At 35.6% G+C, this 14144-nt stretch overlaps 1 protein-coding gene across 1 annotated transcript; it reads right to left on the bottom strand.

The window, feature by feature from the left end:
- Positions 1-10052: 10052 nt before the first annotated feature.
- On the bottom strand, positions 10053-11759 carry LOC127135113 (transcription factor MYB36). The gene is made up of 3 exons (XM_051061918.1): positions 11416-11759; positions 11074-11203; positions 10053-10914 (listed from the first exon to the last, which is right to left on the bottom strand). The coding sequence occupies exons 1-3, from the start codon at positions 11549-11551 to the stop codon at positions 10143-10145; spliced, it is 1038 nt and encodes a 345-aa protein (XP_050917875.1). The 5' UTR covers positions 11552-11759; the 3' UTR covers positions 10053-10142.
- Positions 11760-14144: the final 2385 nt, after the last annotated feature.

Raw genomic sequence — 14144 nt, forward strand, 5'->3', positions numbered from 1 at the left:
CAACTTTTATCACACCTTGGGGAACTTATTGCTATAATTTCATTTCGTTTAGTTTGAAGAATGCAGGGGCAATATATCAATGTGTCATGGTACCCTTCTTTCATGATATGATTCATAAAGAGATCGAGGTTTATATGGACGATATGATTGCAAAATCCAAGACTGAAGACAGACATTTTGACCATTTGAGGAAGTTATTTTCCAAGCTCAAAAAGTTCAATTTGCGGTTGAATCTAGAAAAATGTACCTTTGAGGTCCGATCTGGTAAACTGTTGGGTTTTATTGTGAGCCAAAAAGGCATTGAGATTGATCCCAAAAAAGTTCAACCAATTCAAGATATGCCGCTTCCCAGAACTGAAAAAGAAGTTTGAGGTTTTCTTGGTCGACTTAATTACATCTCTAGATTTATCACTCATCTAACGACTACCTGTGAATCGATCTTCAAATTGTTGAGTAAAAGTTAATCGATCGTGTGGAATAATGATTGCAAGAACCACCGATCTTAATACCACCTGTTCCTGGTAAGCCTATTATTATGTATCTCACGGTGCTAGATGAATCTATGGGTTGTGTATTGAATCAACACGATGTCACAGGAAGAAAAGAACATGCAATCTACTATTTGAGCAAGAAGTTCACCAAGTGCGAGACCAGATACTCACTCTTGGAGAAAACATATTGTGCTCTAGCTTAAGTTGCTTGACGCCTAAGACAATATATGGTTTTCCATACCACTTTGTTGATATCCAAAATGGATCCAAAAAAGTATATTTTTGAGAAGCTTGTTGTCACTAGAAGAATTTCTCAGTGGCAAATGTTATTACTAAGTATGACATTCAGTATGTGACCCAGAAAGCTATAAAAATGAGTGTTTTATCTGACTACCTTGCTCACCAATCTGTGGAGGGTAATCAACCGATGAGGTTTGACTTTCCAAATGAAGACATCATGTTTATCAGAGACTGAAATATTCCAGGCCTAGATGAAGGACTCGAACTAGGATCGTGATGAACGCTCGTGTTCGATGATGCTTCTAATGCTCGAGGTCATGAAATAGGTGCAATTATTACTTCTTCAACTGGATTCCATCTTACATTCACTGCTAGATTATGATTTGAAAACACTAACAACATGGCAGAATACGAGGCATGTATCTACGATATTGAAGTAGCCATTGATTTGAGAATTAAGATTCTTAAAGTATATGGAGACTCCGCTCTGGTACTCAGTTAGGTTAAAGGAGATTGGGAGACTCGTGATAGTAAGTTGATTCCTTATAGAGAGCATATCATGAAGTTGATTCCCAAAAATTTTGATGAGATAATTTTTCATCATATCCCAAGGGAAGAGAATCAACTCGAAGATGCTCTAGCAACACTGGCATCCATGTTTAAAGTCAAGTGGAGGAATGAAGCACCTGTTATTCACATTGACCACTTGGATGAACTAGCGCATTGTCTAGAAATTGAGGCAGATTTTGACGATAAACCTTGGTTTTCTGATATAAAAAGGTATCTGGAAGCACAAGAGTATCCCAAGGGTGTGTCCATTATTGACAAGAAAGCTCTAAGAAGATTTTGTGCAAAGTTTTTCTTGAATTGGGATGTGCTATACAAAAGGAATTATGATTCTGTGTTGCTCATATGCATGGATAAACACGAAGCAATCACAATCATAAGGTCCATACATGAGGGTTGTGAAGGTGTACATGCTAAAGGGCCCGCCATGGCCAAAAAGATACTTCAAGTTGGTTATTACTGGACAACAATGGAGGTTAATTGTTACAACTTCGTTAGAAGATGTCATAAATGTCAAATATACAGTGACAATATTCATGTCCCACCAACTCCATTGAATATTTTGACTTCTCCTTGGCCCTTCTCTATGTGGGGTATTGATATGATCGGAATGATGGAGCTGAAAGCTTCCAACGGTCATCGCTTCATTCTGGTTGATATTGATTACATCACCAAGTGGGTTAAAGCTCATATGTTAATGTCACACGACAAATGGTTACCAGATTCATTAAGAAAGAGATAATACGTCGATATGGTATTCCTAGCAAGATTATCACTGACAATGCCAGTAACCTCAATAACAATATGATGAGTAAGTTGTGTCAAGAACTCAAGATCGAGCACCACAACTCTTCACCATACCGGCCCAAGATGAATGGGTCGTAGAAGAAGCGGATAAAAATATCAAAAAGATTCTTCAGAAGATGGTCAGAACCTATAAGGATTGACATGAGATGCTTCCATTTTATTTGCATGGTTATAGAACTTCGGTTCGTACTTCCAATAGGGAAACTCCATTCTCACTTGTGTATTGGATGGAGGTTGTTTTGCCAATTGAGGTTGAAATTCCTTCCCTTAGGGTTATCATGGAAGTTGACCTTGATGAAGCCGAATGGGTTCAATCCTTATATGATCAGCTGAGTCTCATTAGAGAGAAGTGTTTGACAGCTATTTTCCATGGTCAGTTGTACCAGAGACGCCTCAAACTAGCTTTTAATAAGAAGGTTCTCCCTCGTGTGTACCATGAAGGTGAACTTGTGCTTAAGAAATACTATGATATACACTCGGATCCACGAGGCAAGTGGACTCCCAACTATGAAGGACCCTTTGTTGTTAAGAAGGCCTTCTCAAGTAGAGCCTTGATCCTCACCACTATAGATAGGGAGGATTTGTCACTGCTAGTGAATTCTGATGTAGTCAAAAAATATTATGCCTAAAAAAATATGAATAAAGAGCCCGCTAGATTGACATCCGCAAGGACAATCTAGGTAAAGGTATCCCGATTGACCAAAAAATGAAATGTCCATGCAAAATTTAGGGATCAAATAAAAAATATACAAAAGCTCGCTAAGTTGAAAATACGAAAGGGAGACTTAGGCAAAAAGGAGCATCCCGGTGGACAAAAAAAGAGAAATGTCAAGGAAAAAGTTAGAAATAAAGGCATTTGACTACAACCCTTGAGCCTATTTCGTCACAGCTTGATCTCAGACGGTCGAAGATCGATCCAATCATTGTTAAGTGAAGCGAATTGTTGGAACCTAGATCTTACAGTGGATGATAGCCAATGTTGTAACCAATGCAGAACTACAAAAATTTCCCATTGCCATTTGCTTTTGTTTTTAAATTTTTGCAACTTCCTCTTTAAGGATTTTTGCATCCTTTTACACACATTATATGTACAAATTTTCCACAATCAATGAAATTCATTTTTCCTTTATAAATTATTTTTCATTTCTCGCATTTTGTTTGTAGAATAACTGTTTATTTTGATCAAATAATGCCATAAAACCTTGAGAATAATAAAAGCTAAAATTAAAGGAAAACTCTGTGCATTGCTTTGATTACCTGGAAATTTCTAAAGGTAGATTGGTAGTCTATAGTAAACGCTTGGTATCCGGAAGCATCTCAATGACTGCCCAGTTATATCATATATTCTTCCTCCCCAGCCGGATCAAGTTGAAATCTCCAGCAGTGGTGGTAACATAAAGTTTCCTTCAGTACAGGTTTCTTTGGTGCAGTTATTGGCGAGTCGATGTCTACCCTATACCAGAAATCATACCCTCGTGAATATCACAAAAAACCCATATGGCCACATAGCATACATGCATCATGAAAAAAAATCAAACATACATTACATATAGCATGCATATCATGTTTTTCCTTTGTGATTGATATATTTCCCCATAGAATATTTCAATCAACCACCAGAAGATGAACCTATAAAAGTCTACTTTCCATTCCTTATTCCATATACACCTACCTGTATCACATTACAACCGTTCTCAACGAGCAAATTTTGGATATTTTGGTATTTAATCCTCTTCTACCTCGAATACCCGAAAAGTTATTGTAATTCGCACATTCAGGTTTAAGATGATTAAATAGGGGCATCTATCATACCCTAAAATTTTCCCTCCCCTTTTCACTTTTCATCTAAACTTTGGTTGGAGATCCATCTGCACTCATTCATGCCTCATACATGTGCATCATCCATTCACGTTAACACTTTCTAATAATCATCATATATTCAAAGTCTGTGGTTATTTATACCTATTGAAAGCCAGGGTTTGCTTGAGGATTAAGCCCTAGAATTATGGTGATCCTCATCATTTGGAATCAAATGGGTGAAACCCTAATTTATAGTGCTTGTGGATTTGATTCATGGAGATTGCAAACATGGTATTCATCTGTGCATCCAAACCCTAATTCTTGACTTTGCTACTATTGGAACTTGTGATTGACCTTAGGAGCTTGTGTTTGACCTTGAAACCCTAATTTTGGGTCCATTTGTTGAAGATTTGATTAAGGAGCCTTAGTGCTTGGTTTGAAGACCTTGATTTGTTGGTTTGCATATTGAAACCCTAATCATGGACACTTGGTACTTGTGGACCATGTTGGTTTGACTTTTAATCTTGTAATTGACTGAACCCCTAATTCACTAGAGTATAGTCCTTGACCACCATGTCATGTATCATCAATCATCAAATTTTCTTTGATCATGAGAATCATTCATCAAGTTTGTCATTTGACCTACATGTCTACATGTTTAGGGATCCATCTGATTCAAAGCCTTGTTCAAGCATCCATACATATGCATCCTATTTGGCCATTCCTAGTCCATTTCTCATGGTTCTTTCAAGTGCATAAGTCCATAGGTCATTGGTCCATGGTTCTTCATTCAAAGTCCTCATGCTAATGGACATGTTCCACTCAAGTATCCAAGTACATTAAGTCAAGTCTTCGAGTCATTAATTACTTCATACTCCATGATATACTTGGTTCATTCGATTTTATTGATCCATGTTGCATTATAGGCCATTAGTTTAGGTCTCTTGGTGCATTATTCATGATCTTTTGGTCAATTGTTTTCATTGTTCCATTATGCTTCATGATGCATAGTAGGTCCATTAATTCTTGATTCATCACTTGCTTTAGTCCATTTAATTCATGCATTATCATTCATTCATAATCCTCATGATTCAAGTATTTTAAAGGTGTTCTTTCATTTACTTCTAGTCATGGCTTAAACTTGGTTTTCAAGACAAAATTCATTTTGAAGGTCAAACTTATTTTCATTCATAAAGATCATCCGTTCCAATAAATGTTCATTCATTCTTTAAAATAGCATTTACAATGTCCATTACAAAAGAAAATATCAAAAATGCATTTTTTTTACAAAAGTTGACTTTTACTCAACTGTTGACTTTTTGGTCAACTAGTTGACCAAAGTCAACTATCATATTTTTCATCCCTAAAACCCTAATACACATTACATCTTTATCCTTGCATTTATTCCACGAGCTTCCATCATCATGTTGCTTCAAGAGCAAGAAATCCCATTTTGCATCCATTTGGTCATGCCTTGGTTGGTCACACTTTGCCATTCCTTGAATTTGCCTTGCCTTGCAACCATAACATAGCCAACAACCCTGCACTTAATCCAATCAATAAATACATTTCAAGCATACTCATAACATCACACATTATGCAACATGATCTTTTACTAAGAAAGTGTAAATATTTCAAGCATGACATAACATCAATAACAACCCTTAACCCATGGCCTATCTTACATTCACACAACTACAACACATCTCATGATTATAAGAAACTAGCACCGCATGATCATATTCAGTCCTAAAAATCAGCAATAAACACACTTAACCATTGTTAACCAAAATCCTTGCACCAAAATCATGCAACAACCATGACAACAACACATCCATATCCATAACAAATAACATACAACAATATAGCGTCCTGATTCATTATAACCATACACAATGACATCAGTCCATAACCATTAGCAATGCATACCTCCTGCTGCAGCCTAACAATGTCCTGCATTTCCATACAAAGAACCAACAGTATCATATCATCATCATGCATCCTACATCACATCCACAAATGAAAACATTCGAAAGAGTCATAGCATTGCAACTTAAACTAACGGCATGCCATTCACGTTCAACAAACAATAGTAGGGCAATTTCATGAAATTGAGCAAACAATTAACACCACCAATTAACAATTAACTGAACAGGACTTCCATTTTCACTAACAACAATACAACCACCATTCCATTATCTAATAGGAATTGAATAATCAACTTAACTGAACATTTTTCAATAACAAAAATTGCACAATTTGAGTTTTGCACTCGATCTGGAAATTTAAGGAGGTTTCTGATGAATATGAGTTTGGATTCTGATAGAGCATAAGATTTGGAGCATTTTGGCATTCACGATTTTGCAAATTGGTGCTCCACCGTTGCCGGTGGTGAGATCCAGCACGGTGGAGGGAGAGAGGAGGGTGAAGAAGTCTTTTGAATCTGAGAGCACGTGGAAACATGAATCATGTGCGGCACGCGTTTTTTGCATTTGATCTAATTTTTTCCTTTCCTTCCCAATTCCGGATTGGGCCTGCACTCCCTTGAACCCAATTTATGCTTTCTGCACCTTAGGTCCATCAGTACACCCCTATTTACTCTTTTCCTATTATTTTATTTTTCTTTTATATTTTCAATTGATTTTAATTTGATTTTAATATGATTTAATTTCTATTTTACATTTTTTACATGAAATTTAATTTTTAGAATTAATGCATGATTTGATTCGTTTTGTTTAAATTTTTTAATCATGTAAATATCATATTAATTAGGATTTAATTAGATTTTTATTAAATTGCAAATTAGGATTTAGAATTTAATTCCTATTTTATTGCTTCATGCATATTAACATCTTTGCCCTTAGATTTTAGAAACCTCATGCAATTCATGTTCCCTTAGTTTTGGGGTTTATTTAGAATTAAGTTTAGAATTAAATTTACTAATTCATTAGGTTTGTTATGTACATAATTCAATAGATTTCATTCCCACTGATTGAGTTGATCAAAGTTCACTTTGCTCAACCAAATCCTTTGGTATGTGTTCATTCCTCAAGCATGTACAAGTGATAAAAAGATCCTTTATCGCTTGATAAGGCAATGCCCTTGTGTTGAAGTTATACTGGATATCACAAGCTCAAGATATCAAGTCAAGGTCAAGACTTCAAGTCAGTACAAGTCATTCACACTGCAGACAGACTGGACTACTATTCAAGCACAACAAAGGTGTATCAACAACTTGCCAGCCATGATGAGTATCACATTCCATGAACCTTAAGTAGTGAAGAAGGGGGTGAGAGGGAGTATTTTTATCCTCATTCTGAATATCTTTGGGTACATGACAAATGACTCAATTGCTCATAGTATTCATCTTTACTCATAGACTTTAGTGTGGTTCAAATCAAATGACTACCAAGTCTTGTGCAACTTAATTCTCATTTCTCATCAGTGATATACTATTTCTTGGGACCAAATACCATCTTCCTTTATATTCCATATATACCCTTTGGGTCAATACCCACTTTTGAATCAAGAACTCTTGTTTGTCTTATTAATCCTAGTTGTTTAGACAAACATCCCTGTTGTTTTCTTGAAAGTCCTAATGTTAGTCAAAACCCTTTCTTTTGGCCAATACCATTGTATTTTTTTACCAGTTATATTTTTCATCACTGCAGTCATACTTTTTCTTTATTATTTGTCTTGTCAGTCCTAGTTGCTTTGACAAACACCTTTTTTCAGTTCTTTCCGTCTTAGTTCTATGAACTACGGAGCTCTGAATTTCTCTTTGCACGATGAGAATACGTAGGCACGAGGATGCGAATCCTTGGCGAGGACATTAATTATTATTCTTCCTTAGGGAACCATTTTGATCTTTCATCATCAATCATTCAATACATCATCATTCATCCCCAATGACATACTTTCTTTTTGAGGCAAATACACTCTTTCTTTGAGTTCCATATACACTCTTGGGTCAATAACCAATGTCCACCTCTGATCCAAGAGTTGTGTGTCTTATACACACATACATTTCCTTTTATGTCCCTATAAATCCTTATATAGGCAAAAACCTTTGTTTTTGGCCATCCCATATATTGATTCATGCCTACTTTTCTCTTTGGTTCAGACATACCTATCATATGGGTTCAAACAACATTATCCTTTGGTTCAAACCATATTTCAAACACTCTTCTTTCATCTTCCACCTTTCGTTCTATGAACTATGGAGCGCTGAATTCCTTATTTCACTATAAGGATACATAGGCATGAAGGCTCTAATCCTCATCAAACACTTTATTTATTCTTCTTATTTTTCCCCTTATCCTTTTGTGAGTAACCTTTAGATAGTAACATCCATTCTTGCAAAGAACAATCAAAATGGTTCTCGTTGAGTACAACAGATGTGAGGGGTGATAATACTTTCCCCTTGCATAACCTACTTCCTTACCCGTTTCTCCTCCCATGGATTTTATCGATGTTTTCCCTTTCCTTCGGGAATAAATAAAGTTTGATGGAGACTCTGATGTATCTTTGAGTGTGCGATGCGCTCGGGTATTTTTCACATAGCTTCAGATAATTTGTTGACATTATTTTTACTCTTGGAACCTAAATTATGCTAAAATGCGTAATTCTTTCTTTCATCCAGTTTCCTTTGCAGGAATATTTCAAACTTGTCCTTTTGGATGTCACTGATCTACTGACTTTGTTATTTTTGTTTGCCTTTTGAGTTGTTGTTTGTTTTTACAGATTCTATAACCGATGGTTACTTCAAGAAGAGACATTCCTGACCTTGAGAAGTGGTTAAGTAACAGTTTAACTAAATACAAGGATGCCTTCTTTGAGGAAATTTTGTTGTGATTTCCATATTGTGCATTTAAGTTATACTCCAAGCTTATATATAAACATAATATACTTACATCGTATCTTCACAACATCAAGTATTTTATTTTTAAAATAACTTTGTATGTACATATGCCTTAAATTTTGAAATGTACTTGTGCTTCCGCATGAGCTAATAGAATGTTATTGAGATTTTTTCTTGTTTTTGATAATTGTATTTCTTGTATTCTTGGTCTTCGGAAAAAAATTGGATACTCCTTCGATACGTATCGGCAACGTATCAGAGCATAGCGTCGTAGATTTTAGAATAGTCATGTTTAATTGATTTAGAGGGGAAACTATTCTCTGCTGATTATAACAAAATTTGTAACAAATACAAATTGTGGCGTGGGTTATTTTAAGTAGGTTTCTAAACAGGTTTGGATACGTCTTATAAAGAGCATTTAAAAACATTACAGGTAGCGTCGAGAAGAGTCACAACTACTTTTATATATATGTAAGATCCTTAACATCTCATAATGTCGGACGCTATTGAATTATTAACAACAAGTTAGCGTCTCAATAAGCTGACACTACATTACTACCTATATAAGTTAACGTCTCCAAAGACTGACGCTACATAAATACATATAACAAGCTACTACCTAACATAAAACACAATAACACTTTGGCATCTCCACTAGCTGACGCTAACTACCCATCAATATCGGTTTTTGGTCTTGTAGCGTTGACTTTTGGCCGAGTCTAACACACAGTTTTCTTGTAATGGAGTAAACATATGGACTTGAATCATATCATCAAAATCATGCCCTGAGCATTTCCTTGGAAGTGGATTGAATCTCTCTCGTGCATCATTTAGATACTCATCATCTTGTTGCTCAAAATTAGTAATAACCTTTTTCTTCTTAAGGAATTTTGTTAAAAATGAAATAACCTTTGTAGAAACTTCTCTTAAAGCTCATTTTAAGTAGAAATGGTTCCACTTGATAGAGCATTTAGCCAATCTTTTGTTCTTCTCTTAAGGGTATAGCCAACAAAACCTAAACTTATTTGCATCTTCTAAAACTCCATGTAGACCTGTTGTTGTGCAAGTCTCATAGAGTTCACTCAAGTGTTGATTTTAATTTTTATGTTCCTTTTTCCGAATAAAGGGCTTCTCTCAAAGAACTCAGAACTGAATTATTAATCTAACGAATTCTAACTCTGAAAACTAAACCAACCAAATCACTTACTATCTAACATCTGCATATAAAAAACATTACTCAAGCATCAATCTACATTATTATATAATATATATATTCACCACATTGTTTACAAGACCTGCAGTTACAACTCATCATTCTTATGATCAAACAAGACAACAAATTAGAAAGTTAAATATCCATATGTTTAATTTTAGTATTACAAACCATAACCTAGTTCATAATCTTGGAAAATCCCTTCTTGAATAAGATTCGTCGACGAATCCCACGAGTTCGACGATCCTGATTTAGTATCACCTGATTCATTTGACCACCAAATCAAGCTTTGATCCTTTGAGCCATTATTGTTCATTTCTTTGAAACAATCAAATTCATCTTCCATTGTAGTAGCAATAATGTTTCTGTTGTTGAGAATCTCATCTAGCTCATTTTCCAGTCGCTGAATTCCTTCATTACTACTCTTCTCAACACCTTGTCCTCTAATTGGTGCAACACTTGAAGCATCCATTGAACCATAATGATTATTATTATTATTATCGTTGTTTTCAGAAGCGTCGAAGGGAACGGAATTGCTAATATTCTCCAAACATTCAACCTGTGGTGAAGGGAAAGCACTTTGCAATTGCATCATAGTGTTGTTATTAGAGTTTTGGAGACTAATTTGGATCATTTTTTCCTGAGAAGGATGCAACTTTGGCCATACAGAAAGGTTATTATTGTAAAAACCAAAAGGGTTTTGAAGGGTTTGAAGTTGCATATGAAGTTGAAGTCTTTCAAGAGCTGAACTACTCAATGAGTTTGAATAAGAATTCTCATCTGTGTCCTTTTGGTTCATCATCAAGCTGTTGTTATTAGTATTATTCGTCGATTGTTTACGCTTCCCGAGTAATTTCTTCTTCAATCTTGTGTTCCAATAGTTTTTTATATCATTATCAGTTCTTCCAGGTAACTGAGCAGCAATAATGGACCACCTATTATATATAGAAACAGTTCAAAAAGGATTAAGTTTTCTAACTATTGGAGAAATAATCAATGATTCTAACATGGAGAGATTCTAATGACAAAGAAAATAAGACAAAGAGTAGTATGTTGAAGAGATGAATGAATTTGAGAGAGAAACAAATTAGGACCTGCTTCCAATGCTAATGTAAAGGCTGCAAATAATGTTGTCTTCTTCTTCAGTAAATCCACCATGTTTTATATTAGGTCTCAAGTAATTTAACCACCTAAGTCTACAACTCTTTCCGCATCTCTTGAGCCCTGCAAATTTTTTGTTATTATTCATCGGTTAGAGATGTTTAATCGGTTAGTAGTATATAATTCTTTATTTATGATCGAATTCAGTTCTGGATATACAACAGTATTAGTATTAAGTATCTGATGAAAGAATTTGGACGGTCATTATAGATTAATTTCTATAGTTGCGTGCAGATGATATCAGATATAGGGATTAGCTGAGAGGAGAGTGTTACCAATTTTTTGAGGAAGAGCAATCCAATTTCCACCAGTTCCATTTGTTTCAATGTAGGATTTGAGAGTAGTATCTTCTTCAGGAGACCAAGGTCCTTTCTTCACATTAGCCTTGTCACAACATGGAGCCCTTCCCATCTTTTGTTGTTAAGATCTCTCACAAATTAGGTTTAATTCTCTTGATGATGATGATGAAAGTTTTGTTGTAAGATTGTTGGGAAACTACTTGGAAGGGAGAGAATGATTTATAGGTAAGAAAAAATGGCTGATGTGATGCTTAAGAGGACAAAAAGTCTTACACATCTCACCTTTTCCTTTTTTCTTCATTATATATTAATATTAATTCAACTCATATATGATTTTTCTTCTATATATAATAGCTAGGGTTTTCTTCATCTATCTCTTTCTATGTCTTACTTTTTGGATTAGTTTGCGTTTAATTACTATGCATGCAACGAGACAAACGTATAACATAAATTTCTTTCCTTCTTTTTTCATTAAAATAATACACTGCTTTTTCACAAGTTCCATTAGTTTAATACTACAATAGTATTTGATCAAAAGAACCCTCCATCCTCTTACTTTGTCTGCATTATCCCTGAAAATGTTCCATTATTTTTTTATAGGAAAATGTTTATGATTAGTTTGTTAGGGAGATGTTTGGTAATTTGGATTTTAAATTGAGACTTGTTCGAGTAAATTTGAGAGTATGGAGTTGAGGACGGAGTTAGGGGATCTGAATCAAGACGAGTTCAAGAGTAGATAGTTGGTTTGTCAAAGTTGTGGAAACTTATTTGGTGTTGTGATTTTCAGTTGTTCCAAAGGTCGAGAGCAGTGTGGTTTACAGAGGGAAATGTCATTACTTGATATTTTCATGTTTGTATTAATTAGAGAAGTAAGAGGAATAGTTTGGTCGCTCTCCAAGTTAGGGATCTGTGGATGGATAAGGTTTATGAGGTTAGAGGAGAAATTCATGGTTCTTTAAAGAGCATTTCGCATACTCAGTGGGTTCTAGGCCTACCGCTGATGGTGTTACCCTCCCCTGTCTTTTTTTTATTGTTGAGACCGAGTCCCTTTCTACTTGGTTTACACTTGAGAAATTGGATGAGGTTGTTTCTCGGATCGATGGTTCAAAAGCTCGGGCCTGAATGGTTTTAAATTTTTTTTCTTTTATAAGAAGTTTTAAGGGACTTAACAAGTCGAAGGTGTTTGAGATGTTTGACCATTTTTTTATAACGTTGTTTTGCCCAAGAGTTTGACGTCTTTCTTCGTTTCCCTTATCCCGAAGGTTAGTTCTCTTTTGGGATTGAGAGATTTTAGATATATATCTCTTCTTTGCTCCTTGTATAAGTTAGTGGTTAATTTATTGTATGTGAGGTTGGTAGGTGTGATAAGGAATATCATCTCCCCATAACACACGACTTTTGTTAAGGGGAGGTAGTTGGTGGATGATGTGGTTGCTCTTAATAAAGTTTTAGATCTTGTTAGGATGTCTAAGAGAGAATGTTGTATGTTCAAAGGTGATTTTGAGAAGGATTATGACCCGGTTGATTGCTCTTTTCTAGATTATTTGCAAGTGAGATTCAATTTTAATGGTAGGTAGATGGCGTAGATTAAAGCTTGTGTCTTTTCGGGAAGTCTTTTCGTGTTGGTAAATGGGTGCCCAACGAAGAATATCAATATTAATAAGCGCCGGAAGCAACGAGACCCCTTATCACAATTCCTTTTTCTTATGGTTGTTAAGGACCTTAGAGTTTCTCTATAAAGACCATACTCAATAGGTGTTTTTGAAGGGTTTAAGGATGGAAGTGAGGGGTTATAAGTGTCTCATCTCTAGTACGCTAATGACACGATATTAGTGGCGTTCTGTCAATTGATAATCTTTCGACTATTGAGGCGATTATTTGATAATCTTTTGTTAGGTGTTAATGTGGGTAGTCATTTTTCAGATCAGGCAGATGAGTATTTCCATTAGAAGATAGGCCCTATTTCCTTTAAGTATTTATGGCTTTTGGCGGGTGTGAGTTTGAGAAAGGTAGAAACTTGAGACCCTCTAATTAAGCTTATTTCTAAGTATTAGGTTCTTAGTGCAATATATTTATGCGTCTTTGTGGGAGGATGGTCCTACTGAACTCGGTGTTGAACTTTATCATTGTGTTTTTTTTGTCTTTCATGAAGATATCAGTCTCATTCTAGTAGAAGTTAGTTGGCATGCAGAGGATTTTTCTCCAGGGAGGTTCTTAAGGCGGTGTTAAGCTTGGTTTAAGTGGGTGGATGTGTGAAAGGCTAAAAGGGTAGGTGATTTATGGGTTAAAGATCTTATGCTTATTAATCTTGCTTTGCTAAGTAAGTGAAGGTGGATGATTCTTATGAACGTGCCTTCGTTGTGGAAAGTCATATGATCACCAAGGTACAATTCATAAGGGTCCAGTTCCTCGTAGGGATCTTAGAAGGGTGTCTTAGTAGTGGAGATGGGTTTCATTGGGTCTCCCCTAATTCAGAGTCTAATTGGTTTTTCTCTATGTATGTCAAGAGGCTTGGGGATGGCCACATGACTAGGTTTTGGCATGATGTATGGGTTGACACAACCCTATTGTGTGTCTCTTTTGAGAGGTTGTCTCTTATTTCATAGTAAAAATCTCAAGTAGTGGGCGTTTTGGGAGTGTGGGAGAGGGATACTTGGGTGTGGAGGCTTAGCTAGAGGCGTCCTCTTCTGGTTTGGGAGGAGGAG

This window comes from Lathyrus oleraceus, chromosome 4, assembly GCF_024323335.1.
Source record: "Lathyrus oleraceus cultivar Zhongwan6 chromosome 4, CAAS_Psat_ZW6_1.0, whole genome shotgun sequence".
In the NCBI taxonomy this organism is placed as follows: domain Eukaryota; kingdom Viridiplantae; phylum Streptophyta; class Magnoliopsida; order Fabales; family Fabaceae; genus Lathyrus; species Lathyrus oleraceus.

Coding starts and splice junctions, on each gene's coding strand:
- LOC127135113 (XM_051061918.1), bottom strand. CDS start 11,551: ATGGGAAGGGCTCCATGTTGTGACAAGGCTAATGTGAAGAAAGGACCT. Junction 11,204..11,415: donor TGCTCTTCCTCAAAAAATTG/GTAACACTCTCC, acceptor AAAAATTTGCAG/GGCTCAAGAGATGCGGAAAG. Junction 10,915..11,073: donor TACATTAGCATTGGAAGCAG/GTCCTAATTTGT, acceptor TATATATAATAG/GTGGTCCATTATTGCTGCTC.